Below are 19,151 nucleotides of genomic sequence, written 5' to 3'. Positions count from 1 at the left end.
GCCTACCCAGAATGCTTGACGCGTCCCATAGAAAATGAACAGGCAGCCGCATCGCGGCGGACGCAATGAACGCCAGTGGATCCCAGGCGTGGTCGCTCCTATCGCGCTGCTTGCCAGCTCTAGCAGGCCCTTGCACCAAGCGACCAAAGGGGCGGGACTTTCAAGCTGTGTTGCAGATGTGTCCATTCAGGCTCTCTCAATTTCTCCCGCTGTGAGAATCCCAGTCTGCAATTGGCTGTCGCCGCAGTCGCGCCGCTGCTCATTTGCATAAAGTTCAATCTCGCGTCGCTCCCATCGCTCGCGTCGCTTCCCGTCGCTGGTCGCTCTGGTCGCTCCTTGTCGACAATGAAAATGAATGACAGCTGATCGCGGCCGTCGCTCCGGTCGCTTTTGGTGAGTCTCATGCTATTTGTGTAGTATTTAATTTTTTTTTTTCTTCATTTTTTTTTTTACGTCAGACCATAGGACACATGGTGTAGGTCAGAGAAGATGTTCAAAAAAACTAAAATAATTGAAAAAGTTAGTGATCACTTATATATTCGCAAATATCAGATGTCAAACTACATGAATATATATTTTTCCTCAAAAAATGTGTTTTACAAAAAAATGATTTTTTAATATTTGTCAACAACCCATATACACACTGTATATAATCCTTAGTTACCTGTTCTCGGCCTCATCAGCCGTTTCAGGAAGCTCTTTGCTCCTGGTCTCAGGAAGCAGGAAGCTAAGTGCCCCGCTGACCAGTGTCAAGCTGCAGAACACTGCGGTGGGTATGACCCAGTGGTACATGGCCAACATATTTAGCAGGGGAGCCAGTAATCCACCTGTTCTTCCTGATATAGCTCCCAAAGCTGTGGCTGTTTGTCTGAAAGGGGATGTTGGGCAAATGGGTCAGATGCTGAATTAGTGCTGCTTTAATTACACATTAGAGAGATGCCATACGTATACTTGTAAATTAATTCCTACCATACTGCTCATACTTATTGCCTGATTTGTCAGTTGTCACTCACTTTACACAAAAAGACCAGAGGCTAAAAACAGACCGTTCACACCTACCTAACAGATGTTGGAAACAATTCCTGCATAAAGACACTGCATATAGCACGAGCCCATATGAAGAAAAAACGCCCTGCAGCAGCTAAAGATGTAACAGCGATGGCATATCCTGGAAAAAGAGAAGAAAAAACTTAACACAGTCAAATGGGACAAAAATATTTTGATTTGATTTGATTTTTATTTGTCTCAGACAAGCACATCAAAAGACAAACAATCTATTTAACAAGAAACAAAACAATAATGATACTGTGCAAGTTTGAGAAGGGGCTGAAGGAAGCAAAGCTTATCAAGTTCAGCCCCCCCTTACATTGTGATTCATGTCATACAGTACATCTGTAGTTCCATACAATTTAAAGGGATAGTTCACCCAAAATTTAAATTTCACTCATTATCTACTCACCCTCATGTTGACTAAGAGCTGTGAGAATTTTCAGAGTCCTCTGTTCCTTCTCTGAGTTACAGGGGTTCCGCGCAGCAGTATTTGTCCATATAATGGTTGTCATTCAGTCCAAAATATAGACTTATTTTATTTTTTTCAGAACAATTTCTCATGTCGGGGCTTCAATACAAGAGGGACTTCACACACGAGCAGTATGGAGGTATTTGGATGTTTTTTGGTGTGTCTTTTTGGACGAAGAAAGTTGGTATCCATACTGCTGCACGGACCCCCCCCCCCGTAATTCAGAGAAGGGACGGAGGACTCTGAAAATTCTCACAGCTCTTAGTTGACATGAGGGTGAGTAGATAATGAGTGAAATTTGAATTTTGGGTGAACTATCCCTTTAACTGTCTCTCTTGGCTAACCAAATTGAATGGTGTGTACCTGGGGGGATAGCCAAGATGAGTATGCTGAAGAATCCTGCACTTAGAAGTGTTACTATGAATAATACTCTTCTTCCAAACACCTCCAACAACCACATGGAAAATATATTGGCTGGTATTTCAATGGCACCAAACAGGAGCTGTGTCACGAAGATGCTCAAGCCAAAGTTTCCCATGTTTAAGTACAAGCAGTACAAGGCAAGGTTCAGTGAAAACCTGAAGAGAGAATGTGTTGGATGGTTTCATGTAACGTTAACAACAAAATGTTGGTTCACTGTCATGGATTTTGTGATCAGTCGTTTCATTAACAACATCAATTTGCTGCATTTTGGCTCATTGAGCATATAACCATTTTCATCATAGGTTATAACAATATAGGCCTACATCAATACATTTTTTTCTATTTTTATTTTTCTCAGTAGAGACTTTTGGAAATTGTAGCTTACCATGCCAAGACAACAATGAAGAAGTATCTGGTCAGAACAGATGATCTGAATATAATCTTTATACCTCCTTTGTTCACAGTGTCGTGCACTGAAATCTGTGATAGAGATATTTTGTTAATTTCAAAATTTGATTGAATAAACTTTGAGATAGATATGCAAAAAATACCTTTCTGAAATTAAAAACAAACAAACTTTATTCTGTATGATTCTTCAACTTTTTTTGTCACCATCTATTTTGTTTCACTCCTCTCTCTCTTATTTCTCTTAATGAGATTTTAAAAAAGAGGCAGCTTGCACAAAGACAAACTTTAACTAAGAGGTCAGGTTGAATTGTACCATTTATCTGTGTGTCAGTTGAAGTTTCAGTACCTTTTCCAGCAGATCATGTGGAACAGTGCGTTTGTTGATGGCTGCTGCTTTGACAATCAGCTGTTTGGCCTCTTCTTTCTTTCCTCTGCTCAACAACCATCTGGCTGACTCTGGAATAAACCTGACACGAATAAGGAAAGTGTCACTTCAAAATAAAACAATACCAGGGGATCAAGAAGAGCGCATGCCTACCATATGTAGATAACAACCACTCCTAGTGGAGCTGCTGTGACCAGTTGAGCCAGTCTCCAGTCTCTGATAGAGTAGACCACACCGGCCAGTATGCACTGCCCCAGTGCACCACAGAGCTGAGTCACACACACTCCCCATGATCTTTTGGACATCCCAATCCACTCAGTAGCTGCAATTAGAAACATGTATAACATGTCATTTTGGCTGAACCAGTCACAGTCAACTTGCTGAACCTATCACTTGTAACTAGCTAATTTAGCTAACATTAGTACAATGAGACTTTTTTTTTTTTTTTTTACTTTATCTTTTTTAAGACCAGGCCTATTGGTCTCAAATATGTATCTGATTGAATGAAATGATACTAAAAATTAAAAAGTTAAAGCTAAAGCTACATTATAGCATCTTGAAAAGGCATTTACACAGTGGGTATGCTAGTATTGAATGGGCTTTCATTCAAATTGCGTATACATACACAGTATTATACAGTTGACTCGATATCCTCCAGCCCCGACTCCAGCCAAGAACTGCAGTACTAGATATAAGTAGATGTTGGGGCACAGTGCTACTGACACTGTAAATATGAACATTATAACCAGTGGAATTTGATTTGCTCGTTTGCGACCGAACCTGAAAGACACAGAAAAGAAACAACATGATCCAGTAGGTGGCCCAACAGACAGCTTAAATCAGGAGCAGTTTCCATTATGTTAAATACCGTACACTAGAGGGCACTCGCTTCATGTGAGCAACATCAAATCAATTCAATACAACAGTCACTGTAACAATGCTGCATTGTGGGTTGTTTGGATAAAAATTTAAATCATGGGACTATTTCCTGATTAATTTAGCTTTAGAATTAATATACGTATCAATGCAGGTGGAAATATTTTTGACATTTTGGCAAATATGCATTTATAATGCTCAAGATCAAGTTGGTTTGTCTAGTGAACCTGTGGAATACAAGAGGAACCCAAACACTAAAAGAGTCCTATGGTCACATGAACTTAATGAAAGACTCAGCTTGTGACTATAATGTTGCAGTGAGATCACAAGTTTGCAGCTTTAAGTTAGTAAATTAAATAAATAATCTGCACATGTGTGAATATTTTTCCTATGACTTCACATTCAGAGTACAGGGTATGAATAGATCATACTATTTCAGCAGGCTGGGTAGTTTTTTGTTGTTGTTGTTGTTGTTGTTTGTTTTGTGACTTCATACTGTGAGCACACAGCCTAAAATGTGGCTCAGTCTCATCACTTTGAATTCATCATATTTTCTAAATTGCAATTTTATTTGGCTGTCAAAAGTCAAAAAAGTCCTGTGCACACCAAACTATTCTACACTGTAGGGGCGAACAACAAAGCAGAAAAAGGAGAATACCTGCACACTGTCTGCACTTGCAAAAATAGTAAAAAATAAAATTCAGGTAGATGAAGGCCCATGACCGAAATGCTGTAGTCTAATAAATGTACTCTTTTTGCAAGTCTAGACATTGTGCGGGTATTCTCCTTTTTCTACTAAAGTATGAATTACAAATATTAGTAAGATGTAAAATATACACTTACGATTCAGCAAAGGGTCCAAATGTTAAAGAACCAACAAGAATTCCAGCCAGGAGCACAGTTTGTGCCACTTCCACCAAGTAAGCCCTGTCACACACTAGGTCAAACTGTTGAAATAAAAAAAAATTAAAAAAAAAATTATACCTAAAATAAAACTCATCACATAAAAAGTTGCTTGTTTTTAGACATGTTTTACTTATTTCAAGCATATTTTCACTTGAAATAAGTAGAAAAATAGTGGAATAAGTTTTTCTTTCTTATTACAAGCACAAAAAACCTCCTTTTACTGGCAGATTTTTCTACTTATTTCAAGTGAAAATTTGTTTGAAACAAGTAAAAATGATCTAAAAACAAGTTCATTTTTTAGGTGATGAGTCTTGTTTTAAGAAATTAGTTTTGACTACAGATGAGACATTTTGACAAGAAATAGACAAATTCTTGGAAAGATTTTGAGTTTTTGCAGTGCACATCACTCATTACTTACATCAGTGACTATGGTGGACTCATACAGGGTGTTGTAGTACACCCATCCACTCTGACAGCCTGTGGTCTCATTGAGTCCGTACTCCCTGATGGAGCCAACGTCCCAGTCCACAGGGACAAACATCCGACACCTGCTGAAGGTCCCATCCTCCTCCCGGGGCAGAGTCAGGTTCAGCTGCTGGTCTGTGGTCAGGTTAGGATCAGCTCTGAGGATCCAGTCTGTGTTACAGTGTCGCTCTGGGTCTGACTGGATGAAAATAGAGCTTGCAAACAGAAAATACAAAAAAATATTTGGCAGGCAAAGCGCAGTCAGAGTGAGCTGCTGGAATAATCCAAACTCTCCAATGGTCCTCAGGATCTCTCCAAAATCAGCCATGTTGGTGTCAGTTGTCTCACTTTGTGTGAGTTTGAAAATGCTGGATCACAGCTTTGAACAATGCCCATTAATTTTTAACCTAACACACAGATGATTAAATTTAACTGGTCTTCATTTGAGGTGCACTAAAAGTTTATTATTCTCTGAACAATTTGCTGTTTTGTTTTGATTCATGCATGCAATGCTGCTGCATTTTATTATCAGTATACAGTCACACACATAAGGCAAGGCAATTTTATTTGTATAGCCCGTCTTTATAAACAGCAGCCAACTTGTGTTGTGCACACAAATATGTTCAGGCTGCAGATTTGTAAAGGAATGAACCTTTTTAGTGTTTTAGTGTTTTTATGAGGTACACATCATCCCAAACCAAATCAAATAATCATGTAGCAAATCCTACTTTTATGATACTTCATATCTCACATGCTCATTTTGAATGACAGAAATGTTCACATATTGATCAAGGCCACAGTCTGAGTTTTATTTTCACTTTGTCATTATGGGGTATTAAGTGGAGGTAGATTGTGCAAAAGAGTTGAGTTTACACGAAAATGTGTTGAGATGAGAAGCAAACGCACACCATAGTTTTTTAGAGGTGCTGGCGGGAAAGAGAAACGCTGCACACTCAACTCCAAATGCAACCAATTTATTTGACAACGTTTTGGCCAGTATAAGGCCTTTGTCAAGTCATGTGTGGAATGCCAAGATGAGTGAGCAAGTGCACACCTGATGTGTACAGTAGGCCTATCTGCCACTAATCACAACCAAAATGTATGAAATGTAAAGGGACATGAACTATGTAGGTTTAACCCTAATTGTCAGCAGTTGGTGCTATGCTTTGTCGTATACTGTATTTATCACCTGCAACAGCTTTAGCTCATATTGTTTTCACCTTTCAACTTTCTCCTTGTTCATACCAGGACTGTTTTTCCCTACAAATAGCACCAATACAGTGTCTATTACCCTGGGTTAAAGAGAGTCAGGCATTTAAAATAATAAATACCCCGATCCCTGTGAACAGTTTATATTGTACCATAAACATCACATATAAATCATACGTTACAGAAAATAGGTTCAAAATAGTGAACAGTTAATAATTTATTCAACACAATATTCAAGACAAAAAGTAATGATGAGATCAAACCATTAAGTACAACATTTACATTTCTTTTGGTCTGTTTATATTTTGCATTGTTGGTTGAGTCAGTTAGGCTATCTGATGGGAGAAGGTATTGATTTGGTATTGCTGATTGATTGTGACAGTAAAGTGCGAGTGCCCTCCACAGAATGATGTCTGGTCTCCTCAGCACATGTGGTTTGACTGAAAGTGTAAAGTTTCTCCAGAGGGTGGCAGAAGAGGTCAGGACACGATGTCGAGTAGAGTATGAAAGTGCTGACATAGCTGGAGTGTGGCACAGCAAGATAACTAATGGAGCGTCCATAAATACGCTTGCGAAGGTCTTATGTGAGTGTCTTGCTAATCTTCGATTAGAATTCATTATTTCTTGTATGACTGCATATCTCCTTTGACCTAGGAGTAGCTGCTTGGATCTGGACTAGGACAGAGCAACAACATACAGAAAGTATAACAGAATTTTCAGACACTATAGTTTGGTTGATTTGCTCAATGGCAGCACACTGGATGCTCCACGGGTCTTCATGGCCGCCTTGTTTCTGAGGAAGAAAGGAAGACAGAGAAGTGTAATTTATTTAAATGGGCAGTGTCATGTGTACTGTAATGTTCTTAATTTGAAGATGTGCTACAGAAATGAAACTATTGCTGTCTGACAGGTTCGTGTTGTCATACTAAATGTTCCATGGGCAGGGATCTGGCTCACCTGTTGCCCTCAGCCTCATCAGTTGAATCAGGAAGCTCTTTTCTCCTGGTCTCAGGAAGAAGGAAGCCAAGAGCTCCACTGACCAGAGTCAGGGTGCTGAACACTGCGGTGGGTATGGACCAGTGATACATGGCCAACATGTTGAGCAGTGGAGACAGTAAGCCACCAGCTCTGCTTGCAATGGAGCCCAAACCGGAGGCTGTTTGTCTGAAACATGAGCGGACACATGTCAAACCTGTAGGCTATAGTTTGTTAAAGTATTTCTTGGTGGTTTCAAAAGTCAAAATGACACAATATTTTACAGTCTGTGAAAATATACTGTATCATCTTTGGTAGTTTACCATTACAACATTATAATGAACATTTCACTGTTCAGTATATTAATTACAGTGAGATGGAAAGACTCAGCTTACCTAAAAGATGTTGGGAACAGCTCCTGAACGTACACGTTGCATACGGATCCTGCCCAATTTATGAAAAAACGTCCACCAATTGCTAATGCGGTGATAGCAACAGCATTACCTTAAACAGAAAAACAGTGTTGGGGAAAATGTAAAAGACTTGGGAACAAAAGTCTGAGCTAAACGATATTGACAGCATGCTAGCAGCATACACAGTGACAATGCTGACATGATGATTATTAAAGCTCATCATGTTCATCTTCTTGATTCAGCCTGTTTGCTAATAATGGTTAATTAGCACTAAACACAAAGAAGAGATAAGGCTGGTGGAATGTGATAAGTTTTTCAGCCTATATTGTCATTAATCATATTTATGGATTGCATGAGTTGCTAATGACAGTTTAGCCAGTGAAGTGGATTATGACTCTGATGCTTAAAGTGTTATTGTATGCTGTGCCTGTGGCATTATGAAACAGTTTCCAACAATTTAACTTTTAAAACATAGAATTACAAACAGAAGATCTGAACGTCTCTCTTAAGCTCATATTCCAAGTGCAAATTAGTGCAACAGCTCAAACTGACCCTGAGTGACATGTATCTAAAACCAGACAGAAATGATGCAAATGCCATCTGAAATGCTTTACTTTGGGGAACAGCCAGGATTAAGATGCACAACAATCCTCCAGTCAGAAGTGTTGCCATCAGTGACACTTTTCTCCCCACTGCTTCCAGCAGCCAGATGCACAGTATATGAGCTGGCAGCTCAGACAGACCAAACATGGCCTGTGTCAGGAAGATGCTCAAGCCAAACTTTCCCACATTGAATGAAAGGCAGTAGTAGGTCACGTTGAGTGAGAACCTGAGGAAAACAAGAATTAGTCTCCCACAGAGAAAGAACTGAATACAAATAGTAGAGCTCAGAGTTATTTATATTGAAGAATGCTACTTACCATGCCAATATTAATGTTAAGAAATACTTCCTAAGCACAGGTGATTGGAAAAGAATTATTATGCCTCCCTTTTTCTCATTTTCTGTCAGAACAATCTGTAATGCACAGGAGGTGGACACAACATCATGCTAACATTTGCTTGTGTTAGCAAACCATGTAATCCAACAGCCTTGCAAAGAGTAGGCTATCAGTGTTTGTTCACACTGAGAGTGATGAATGCTATTATGTTATAAATTAAATAGAGTATGTCAGTCGGTCTGTCATGATGTCTCAAATAACCAATAGATTGTATTGTTTCCAGTCCATGACAGTTCAACATAATGCTTCCTTCAAAAGGAGAATTGAGGTTCCCCTGGCAGTCTGTTGTGTAGCATCTGTAGCAGTGATATTGTGTTGTTTTTCATTACTGGTGCTAATTTCTATGAAAATTGTTTATTCACCATAAATATATGTTGCATGTTTTCCTATTAGTAATATTACATTCAATAATATAAAGGCAATAATCAGTTTTCATGTGAGGGGTCGGTACCTTTTCCAGCAGAGAGTGTGGAACAGGACGTTTGTTGATGGCTGCCACTTTGGAAATGAGCTGTTTAGCCTCCTCTATCCTTCCTCTCTCCAACAACCACCTGGCTGACTCTGGAATAAACCTGATAGGAACAATATCAGTGACACCTTTAAGTATGTGCAATTTACAATTGAAAATATGGTAAAAGAAAGAGTTAATATACACACCATATATAAACAACAATTAGGGCAAATGGAGCTGCTGTGATAAGTTGAGCCAGTCTCCAGTCTCTGATGTGGTAGATCATAGCAGCCAGTATGACCTGCCCAACTGCACCAAACAGCTGAGTTACACATGCGCCCCATGATCGTCTGGCCACCCCGATCCACTCAGTGGCTACAAACAGAAAATCAACACATTAGCCTTAATAATCACAAACTAGAGTCAAAAATAACTGACACATGCTAAAAACAAAACAAAACAAGTAGCAGCATTAGTTGCAATGAAGTAGATAATGTTATGAGCACAGTGTATGAAGTGATGCAGCAGTATGCTGTATATAGGCAAATAAAATAAACATTGTATGAACGGCTGTGTGCAGCTGGATACTTGGTGGGTTCATAGATACACATCTTGTTCTCAGTGAAGCTCGCTTGAAACAGTTTTCTATATGAGTTCACTGATGAAGAAAATATTCTGCATGTGTAAAACAAGGAGATTAACAACAAAGGAAAGGAAAATATGAATAGAAGAAAATTTAATTTATCTTAGCAACTAGTTAACACCAGAGCCTCATGCAGCAGACCTATAATAAATCTGACCATCATAAAGGGAAACATTTAGTGTTAAATGTGTTAAAACTGTTATATAAAAGTGATATAATCATTGGAGTTGGGATTGAGATGTATTTCTAATATTTTGTCTACTAATTGACAAAAATGTCATGGGCAAAATATTGCAAAAATTGACTGTACACTCCAAAATCTTCATAAAATATATTCAAAAACTGTAAAACTGACTTGAAAGTTTAGGGTATGGTTTATTCCAACTATGCTGTGTAAGGCGGCACTAGTTCTACCTAATTTTATTCATCAAATATATTATTTATTGATGTAGACTAAAATTTTGTCAGTTTTGAAGCTCCATAAAGAACATAACCGTGGCCCTGAGAGCTCAACACACTGCAACTTAAGAAAACATAGTCATGTGTTTTACAACACGTGTGCAGCTTGCTGAGTGTGTTTTCTTACGCTGCAGAGCTCAAGGCCACTGTATGAAAGTTTAAAAGACAACAAGTTGCATTATAAATTAAGAGCTAAATATCCATCTTAACACAGATTTACTGTACCTAATATAACCCCATTAAGGCGATAACCTCCATAGCCAAGGCCCACCATGAACTGGGATGCCAGGTATAAGTAATAGCTGGGACATAATCCAGTTGTTATAGTGAATATGAACATCACAACGGCGGGAGCCTGAGTTGCTCGCTTCCGACCAAACCTGGAAAAGATAGAATAATACAAAAACTTACTTTCTCTGCTGATATGATGAACTCTCTGATGACATAGTAAAATGACGTGCATATTTTGTACAATTTTATGCACTTACGACTCTGCAAATGGTCCAAATAAGAGACAGCCAACAAGAATGCCAGCCATCAGCACAGTTTGTGCCACTTCCACCAAGTTAGTCCTGTCACACACTAGGTCAAACTGTTAAAAAAAAAAAAATGTCGAATGAAATGTTTCCTGAAGGTGAATATCAGGGGTACACTGGTAAACACTCACTACTTACATCAGTGACTATGGTGGACTCATACAGGGTGTTGTAGTACACCCATCCACTCTGACAGCCTGTGGTCTCATTGAGTCCGTACTCCCTGATGGAGCCAACGTCCCAGTCCACAGGGACAAACATCCGACACCTGCTGAAGGTCCCATCCTCCTCCCGGGGCAGAGTCAGGTTCAGCTGCTGGTCTGTGGTCAGGTTAGGATCAGCTCTGAGGATCCAGTCTGTGTTACAGTGTCGCTCTGGGTCTGACTGGATGAAAAATACGCTGGTAAAGTGAAAAGGAAGAAAAATGTTTGGGAAGCAAAGAGCAAAAAGGATGACCTTCTGAAATAATCCAAACTCTCCTATACTCCGGAGGATCTCTCCAAAATCAGCCATGTTGACAGAGCTGACTTTAAGTTTAGAGATGCTGCTCGATGATGACCTTTAAACAATGTCCATTAATGTTTAAACCCAGGGCTGGACAGCCGAGGAAGGATGAGACAGCATTTAAAGTGTAATTGCATTTGGAAAAAAAAAACAAAACACTATACCTATAACAGTTTAACCAGAACACTGCTGTATCTCTCTGTATGTGACACTTTCATAACCTCTTCGTGCTTTGGCTTGATGTCAAAAAGTTACATTCACCTCTGTACTCACTGATCAACAGCTTTCACACACTTCTGTTTTTCAAAATGACCATAGGACAGTGGCAATCTTGCTAAACAGCAAATGTACAAAAATTAATACATTGTTTTATCGATTTCATTGTATTGACATTGCTCAAAATAATTTTTGCAGCAACTAGTAAAACCACAGTAACATTGTTCTGTTGACTCTGCAGACATTGTGTTATATCATGTCTTATCTAGAGAACTGCTGATCTTTGACTAACTTTTGCAATATGCTGACTTTCTGCCTGTATTACATGACAGGTGAAAATGTTACACAATACGGAGCCATCGTAACTGTAGTGACGCAGTTAGCCGAGATTTTATTGTTGTAAAGGAAAATAAAACAATCTTGTCAGGCTTATGATTCTAAGGGAAATGCCTCTTGTTCTTCCTGTCTAGATTGATCTGTCCATAAATGCTGCTTTGACCCCGACACACACTGCAACTTGTCTGTCTGATGACCCAGGATTAAGGTCACAAGCTGAAAATCTTAGTCTGACAGAGAGGTTGTTGCTGTTTGAGTTTTCACCACTTCAGTATTTTTTCCCCTCTCTCATTCACTTTAGCACTGAAAACTGAAGATATTTCTAATATCCACCGTGCATGTTTTGTCTTTGTCATGTCACCAGGTTTTGTAAATGTTAAAACCAGTCCAGTCTGTCAGCCCACATGTCAATTTGTAACTTCCGAAGTGGAAAGTCAAGGCTGGACTGAGTGACCGTTAGCCAATCATAAAGCAATACCACCTTGTTTTCAGACTGATAAGAAGTTGTATCTGTGAACTGGAGGTTACAAATGATACTTTCAGAAATACCCTTTGTGTGCAGGCTTGTCACATTCAGTTAAGTCAGACAACTCTGAAATGAGAACAAATAATTTATTGAGTATAAGCATGGCAAGCTGAAGAACAGCATAGTTAGCATATTCTTGAGCATGGTTGCAGCAGGATTGATTGTAAGCATTGCAAGCTGAAGCACAGCATAGGTAGCATAGAGGCTCTGTCTCAGTTATTTGTTCCCTGAATGATCTGGTTTGCCAGACATTACAGGGAATGAAGCAGACCCCCCCCAGGGGATCATAGAGACAGAGCCCACAGGTGGATGCTGGGGAGGAGGTGGGTTTGCAAAACCTCATGGGCAGCAGCAGCGAGATGTATGCAGAAGCAGCAGCATCAAGGCAGCAGAGCAGGAAATAGCAGCGGCAGAATAGCCAGGGATGAGCAAGTAAACTGGGGGGTTTAAATAGCCCGCTCTATTTGGAGGAGGAGGGCATGTGACTGATCAGCTGATCAGGATGGGCGCAGCTTGAGTTGTCTGCCTGAACTAGCTCCGCAGGCTTCGCATCATAGGTTTATGGTTGAATACAGTTCAGTTTATTATCTCTGCATGGGGCTTGACGGGTGACGCCATATTTTTTAGTGAGATGATCTCTCTATTTCATCTCTCATACTTTAAATACAACACAAACCCTACACATTTGCAGACTTGTGCAGTTTCTCCACTGTCGTAATTTCTTCTCTGATACTATCTGATCAGCCCTAAGTCTGGCTTCCTGCTTCTCTGCTGCAAAGTCACTAGTCTTACAGTAATTTTAATGACCATCATTTCTTTTACCTTTACTAATTGGTTGTGTTTACAGCTCAGTACATTTGTGCTGAGTCTAGTTCAGAAAATTCTGACTACTGTCTGCCTAATATACTGCCTCTTATGTATTCCCTCTCAGGACCTGTACATGGTTCTGGATAAGACATTTCGACCATAAGACAGATTACTGCTGATCTGAACCTCCTGATCACTTCAAGGAATTTAGTACATTGTCTATCAGTGACAGACAGAAGTAAAGACAGAGCAACAGGTCAGATATGGTAAATGAGTAGGTAAATGAGAATTTGGGTGTTTGTATTTTATTCAGTAGTTAATGAGCTTCCATGAATGCTAGCTGAGACAATGAGACACAATCAGACACAGACATGCATAGCTACACATAAAAGATACTCAAGGACTCAGGGAATGCACAGGCTAAATAATAGACAGATTTGGCACTTCGTTTGAATGAGTACTTTTTGTTCAGTTAGAGTGATTGCAGATTTTGCATTGGAGATTGGCCATTTATAACTGAAGCAACCACTTGGGTGTTTGTCAGTGTCACAATAGTTTAGATTACCTTTCCCCTGTTCCCCCCTGGGGGCAGACTCAGAGTCAGTATCATATGAACACCTTTGTACAAGTTTTACCTGCAGATGATTCACACTCAGTTTTCGAAGAATCTGACAAACAGTCCTGGGTGAGTTGATCAATGATAAAAGTTGAGGTGCAGGCTTAAACGTAAACATCTTTGTTGCAGCGCCACCCTGAGGTCGTCCAAGGTTTTGTACTTTCACTTTTCATGGCGTCATACACCTACATAACAGTTTTCAAGCTACTGATTTTTGATCAGCTGATGGCAGGCACATTGAATTGCAGTTATCAAAGCAGTAGCCTACTCTGAGAAAGTTACAGTTTTAGTCGGACCACAACAAGTGAGGGACGTTTCATGTTTCTCTGTCTTTTGCCAACTAGAGCTTGGTGCAGTTTCTGCTGTTGTTGTTGTCAGTCATGTTGGAGTTACTTCCACTCCTCTTGGTGGTCATATTCCTATAATGAAAACACATACAACATTTAGCTATATGATGTAATTCTGGCCATATAAATTCATTTTTTATCTTCGTACTGGAGTGTTTATATACGTGTAGTTTCAATTTACAGTAACTTGTTAAAAATTATAAGTTACAATAAGGATATAATATAATATAATGACTATTGCTTGTTTCCAAAAACACTCAGTGACTAACTGAAATTCGGATGTAATTCTGGCCATATAAATTTATTTTTGATCTTTATCGTACCGGAGTGTTCATGTACGTGTAGTTTCAATTTAACTTGTTAAAAATTATAAGTTACAATAAGGATAAAATATAATATAATTATAGTGGTTTGCCTCTGAGCTCTTGACTATTGCTCGTTTCCAGAAACACTCAGTGACTAACTGAGATTCAGTTCTTAAATGTCTTTTATTATTTTAGATTTATTCAAGCAAACAAAAACAGTGTTATTATTTCTTCCCCTATGTGTATATTTGTTAATGGGTGACAGGATACAGCAGCATACCATCACACATTGTGAACTTATATGTCCCACATAAAGAAGTGAGATGAGCTCATGCAGTTTGTGTGTTGAGGTTCTCTCAACATTTTATTATAGGAGGAAGATTAATCACATTTCCATTGGAACAGCTCACCTGTTGCCCTCGGCCTCGTTGGTTGAATCAGGAAGCTCTTTTCTGCTGGTCTCAGGAAGGAGGATGACCAGAGCTCCACCGACCACTGCCAGGCTGCTGAAGAGTACGATGGGGACGGACTGGTGATATGAGGCCAACATGTTGACCAATGGAGACAGCAGCCCTGCTATTCTAAACGCTATGGAGCCCAGACCAACGGCCGTTTGCCTGAAAAGTGGCACGTGGAGGTCATTAAAAAAAAAAAAAATCTACACAGAATATGTTGAATATTGAGAAGTATACCATTTGCACATTTGTACCTGACAGAGGTGGGAAACAGCTCCTGGATGTAGACCATACATACTGAACCAGCCCAGTTCAAGAAGAACTTCCCCGTCGTCACCAGGGCAGTGATAACAACAGCACTGTCTGATATACAGAATATATTAAAACAATGACAGTCCAACTAATGTATTCTCATTGACTGAATATGAATATGAAGGAGAGGAAATTCACCTTGAGGGAAAACCAGAGTTAAGAGACAAACAAGTCCTCCCATCAGGAGAGTTAATATCAGGGACTTTTTCCTCCCCACCAGCTCCAGAGCCCAGATACAGAGGAGATGTGCTGGGAACTCTGAGATCCCAAACAGGAACTGGACCAGGAAGATGCTCAGACCAAACTTACCCACATTCAGAACCAGGCAGAAGTAGCCAAGGTTTAATGAGAACCTTGATAGCACAAAACATAGCAAAAATGTATTCAAGGTAAAGTAGGCTACATTTTAAAATGTATTAAGACATGTGCTTCACATACCAGGCAAATGATATAATGAATAAATTTCTCATCAGGACTGGTGAAGAACAAATAGTTCTGAATCCTCCTCTCTGAACTTCTTGTTTCTCAGTTACCTAAAGGGCAAGTTTAGTTTGATTAGAGGACAACACATTCCTGAAGGATAAATATCACTTTACTGAGTTCGCTATTTATGTTTTTAATTGAAATATCTTGATGGTTGTTGGATGAAAAATGATTTTTCATGATAACCAGTGGATTACGTGAAATTATTTAAATCTAAGATTTCAACAAACAAATACTGTTATGACCCAATACTATATACTGTAAGTATAGGAAGTGGATGCCAAACTCAAACATGGCAGCCACTTGCTTGAATGAAAATTTGCCAGCTTGGAGGAACCTTATATTTTTCTATCTTTGACTGGGGATGGGATGTTTGGGGCTACTGTGACTCAGTATTGGAGAATGAAAAGACAGATCAACTTCAGAAGAAAATAATAAAAGATATGATAGAAACATAAAAATTAGGTAAAATAAAGTTTGATGCTTAGTTCACAATGTTTCTTCTGGGTGGGTGATTTGGCTCTGTAGCAAATACAAATAGTTACATAGAGCTCCTTCATCGGATCACATGTGATGAGTTACATCTGACTTGCCATGTTGAGCAGATTCTCTGGGATTTTCTTTTTATTGATTGCTGCAGCTCTACGAATCAACGTATTTGCTTCTTCGTTTCTTCCAGTTCCCAGCAACCATCTTGCAGATTCGGGAATCCACCTTGAAAGATATAAAATGTCAAACTAACAAAAAGTCTGTCAGAGTCTAAACCACAAACACAAACCATCAAGGCCGATTACAATTTCCCTGAAACATTATGTGATTTAACACAAAGGCAGTGAAACTAGATAGATGTGGTTAAACTGGATGAGGCCTGCTGGGACCAGGAAGTGTGTCACTAACTGAACACAACACCGTACAAAGGTTTAAAAAAAATATTTTAAAAAGTATATAGAACTCATACCATATGTACAAGATTACAAAGGCCTGAACTCCTGACATCACAAACTGTGCTGTTCTCCAGTCACGAACAGCATAGACCAGACCAGCCATGGCGCACTGTCCCAGAGCTCCAAACATCTGACTCACACAGGAGGCAAAAGACCGTCTCTTGACCCCAATCCATTCAGTGGCTACACACAGAATTTTTAAACACCAAAGTGCAATGAAAGAACAGGACATTACATGTTTGTTGTAACATATGCAAAAAGTAATACATGTATTATAATTATGTCATACCTAATACAGTGGAGTTCATTCTGTATCCTCCGAGCGCAGCCCCAAGTACGAACAGGAAGACTATGTAAACATAGAAATTTGGAGACAAACCGGCCACCAAGGAAGATACTAGTAAAAGGACAGCTGGTATCTGGGTGGTTCTCTTGCGGCCGTACCTGAAGTTTAGAAAGTGAGCGACTATTGAAGGGTTGTTTCCCAACATTTTGCAGAAAATCTGATATATCATTTATCATTTTAAGATCGCTTACGATTCAGCTGTTGGTCCAAAGACGAATGAACCAGTGAGTAAACCAGTCATGATGACTGTCTGTGCAACTTCAGCCATGTTGGACTTGTCACAGACAAGATCAAACTGAAAAAAACCAGTAGGAAGGTCAGCACTGATGACAGTTCTAGTCAAAACAAATCTCATTATACCTAAAATAAGACTCATCACATAAAAAGTAGCTTGTTTTTAGACATTTTTTACTTATTTCAAGCAGATTTTCACTTGAAATAAGTAGAAAAATAGTGGAGCAAGTTTTTCTTTCTTATTACAAGCACAAAAAACTTCCTTTTACTGGCAGATTTTTCTACTTATTTCAAGTGAAAATTTGTTTGAAACAAGTAAAAATGATCTAAAAACAAGTTCATTTTTAGGTGATGAGTCTTGTTTTAAGAAATTAGTTTTGACTACAGATGAGACATTTTGACAAGAAATAGACAAATATTCTTGGAAAGATTTTGAGCTTTTGCAGTGCACATCACTCATTACTTACATCAGTGACTATGGTGGACTCATACAGGGTGTTGTAGTACACCCATCCACTCTGACAGCCTGTGGTCTCATTGAGTCCGTACTCCCTGATGGAGCCAACGTCCCAGTCCACAGGGACAAACATCCGACACCTGCTGAAGGTCCCATCCTCCTCCCGGGGCAGAGTCAGGTTCAGCTGCTGGTCTGTGGTCAGGTTAGGATCAGCTCTGAGGATCCAGTCTGTGTTACAGTGTCGCTCTGGGTCTGACTGGATGAAAAGAATACTACAAAAGAAAACTGGTAGTATAAAATGAGGGAAGGCCAAGCCGAGAATGAGAACCTTCTGGAAGAAACCAAAGTCCCCAATGGTTCGTAGGATCTCTCCAAAATCGGTCATTTTCACACTGCAGACGTTGTGCTCCACAAAGTGGGAAGCTTTAGTCTTATTCAGACATAGGTCATAGTCAAAATAAATGTTTAACCACCTGACTTCAGCCAGTAACTAAATGTGTGAACACACATGTAAACTGCGTTTGCTAATGGTTGACCCAAACACCCTGAGCTTTGAGACATCACATTTTAAATAAACATCCACGCGTTGAATTCCATCATGTGACTTTATTCAGCTACTAAAAATCATTTTTCATGTGTTGACATTTTTTTCAACAATGTATAGACTTTGTCGAGGAATCTCTTGTGTTCCCACAAATATTCCACTTCAAATTATGCATTTGTAGATGTAGACATTTTATGATTAAGCTTATTTAAAAATATATGTAATGATCTGTAAAAAAAAAAAAAAAAAAAAATTAAAAGAATAATGTACTTGCCAATCATCTGATTAAATTAACACTAATCATTCAGTTCAGTGCTACCACGAACAGGCAGAACGATGAGTAAACGATGGAAGGGAAACTAATTTAGAAAATCCAGGTGACTTTCACCTCAAAGCCTTTGATGATCAATCATTACTTTTCACCAAAATCACACACATACACACACTGGGAGAGAGAGGAAAGTATGACCTGTGCTGTCGGCCTTGTTAAAAGAACATTTTATCCATCAGCTCGGACAGGTTTCAGTGAGCACAACTGAATTTCATGACGTCAAAGCACAGTGTGTCATTACAAGCTCCATGTACTTCAAAGTATAGGCATGTTAACGTATCAATAAGGTGCCAATTGAACAAATAATTTGTGCATGATTAGTGACGCTCTAACAAAAGGCCAACAGTGGAAAACACTACAAAACAAATTTAACTATGTACTGAACACGAGTCTCAGTCTTTTTTTTTTTTTTTGCCTTAATCAATATTTACAAGTAAAATGTTCCTTTTATCCGACATGTACATTTAAACAGTCAATGAATCTACATTGTTACATACAAACCTGTTGGTGTGACAGTGCATGGAGTTGCCATCAAACGTACATTTACAACTTCTTTTACATACACCATTTACATCGGTACCTGAACAAGGAGCCAGACCACAGCTCTTTGTCGTGGTACTACAACCATACAGCTACACTGGGAGTGACGACAGGGATTTGTTGGTGAGTGTTTATGAAGAAAAGTGACTACAGTACTGTGAAAACAACTTTGCCTAATGACA

The 19,151-nt window shown here is 39.2% G+C and overlaps 3 protein-coding genes across 3 annotated transcripts; all 3 read right to left on the bottom strand.

The window, feature by feature from the left end:
- Nucleotides 1-660: 660 nt before the first annotated feature.
- LOC146971045 (solute carrier family 22 member 13-like) lies at nucleotides 661-5,447 on the bottom strand. The gene is made up of 9 exons (XM_085805013.1): nucleotides 4,936-5,447; nucleotides 4,455-4,558; nucleotides 3,361-3,515; nucleotides 2,889-3,057; nucleotides 2,697-2,817; nucleotides 2,328-2,422; nucleotides 1,883-2,097; nucleotides 1,060-1,168; nucleotides 661-868 (listed from the first exon to the last, which is right to left on the bottom strand). Exons 1-9 carry the CDS (start codon nucleotides 5,308-5,310, stop codon nucleotides 661-663), a joined length of 1,551 nt encoding a protein of 516 aa, XP_085661139.1. The 5' UTR covers nucleotides 5,311-5,447.
- A 659-nt stretch (nucleotides 5,448-6,106) lies between these two features.
- On the bottom strand, nucleotides 6,107-11,203 carry LOC146971044 (solute carrier family 22 member 13-like). The gene is made up of 10 exons (XM_085805011.1): nucleotides 10,805-11,203; nucleotides 10,619-10,722; nucleotides 10,356-10,510; nucleotides 9,235-9,403; nucleotides 9,029-9,149; nucleotides 8,500-8,594; nucleotides 8,194-8,408; nucleotides 7,562-7,670; nucleotides 7,149-7,355; nucleotides 6,107-6,984 (listed from the first exon to the last, which is right to left on the bottom strand). Exons 1-10 carry the CDS (start codon nucleotides 11,177-11,179, stop codon nucleotides 6,915-6,917), a joined length of 1,620 nt encoding a protein of 539 aa, XP_085661137.1. The 5' UTR covers nucleotides 11,180-11,203; the 3' UTR covers nucleotides 6,107-6,914.
- Nucleotides 11,204-13,862: 2,659 nt separating this feature from the next.
- On the bottom strand, nucleotides 13,863-18,002 carry LOC146971043 (solute carrier family 22 member 13-like). The gene is made up of 10 exons (XM_085805009.1): nucleotides 17,565-18,002; nucleotides 17,055-17,158; nucleotides 16,807-16,961; nucleotides 16,532-16,700; nucleotides 16,167-16,287; nucleotides 15,529-15,623; nucleotides 15,229-15,443; nucleotides 15,033-15,141; nucleotides 14,734-14,940; nucleotides 13,863-14,090 (listed from the first exon to the last, which is right to left on the bottom strand). Exons 1-10 carry the CDS (start codon nucleotides 17,937-17,939, stop codon nucleotides 14,012-14,014), a joined length of 1,629 nt encoding a protein of 542 aa, XP_085661135.1. The 5' UTR covers nucleotides 17,940-18,002; the 3' UTR covers nucleotides 13,863-14,011.
- Between the last annotated feature and the right edge of the window lie 1,149 nt (nucleotides 18,003-19,151).

Source organism: Trachurus japonicus, chromosome 17 (genome assembly GCF_045865225.1).
Source record: "Trachurus japonicus isolate A0001 chromosome 17, Traja_1.0".
Taxonomy (NCBI): domain Eukaryota; kingdom Metazoa; phylum Chordata; class Actinopteri; order Carangiformes; family Carangidae; genus Trachurus; species Trachurus japonicus.
This window is presented reverse-complemented; position numbering and strand designations above follow the sequence as displayed.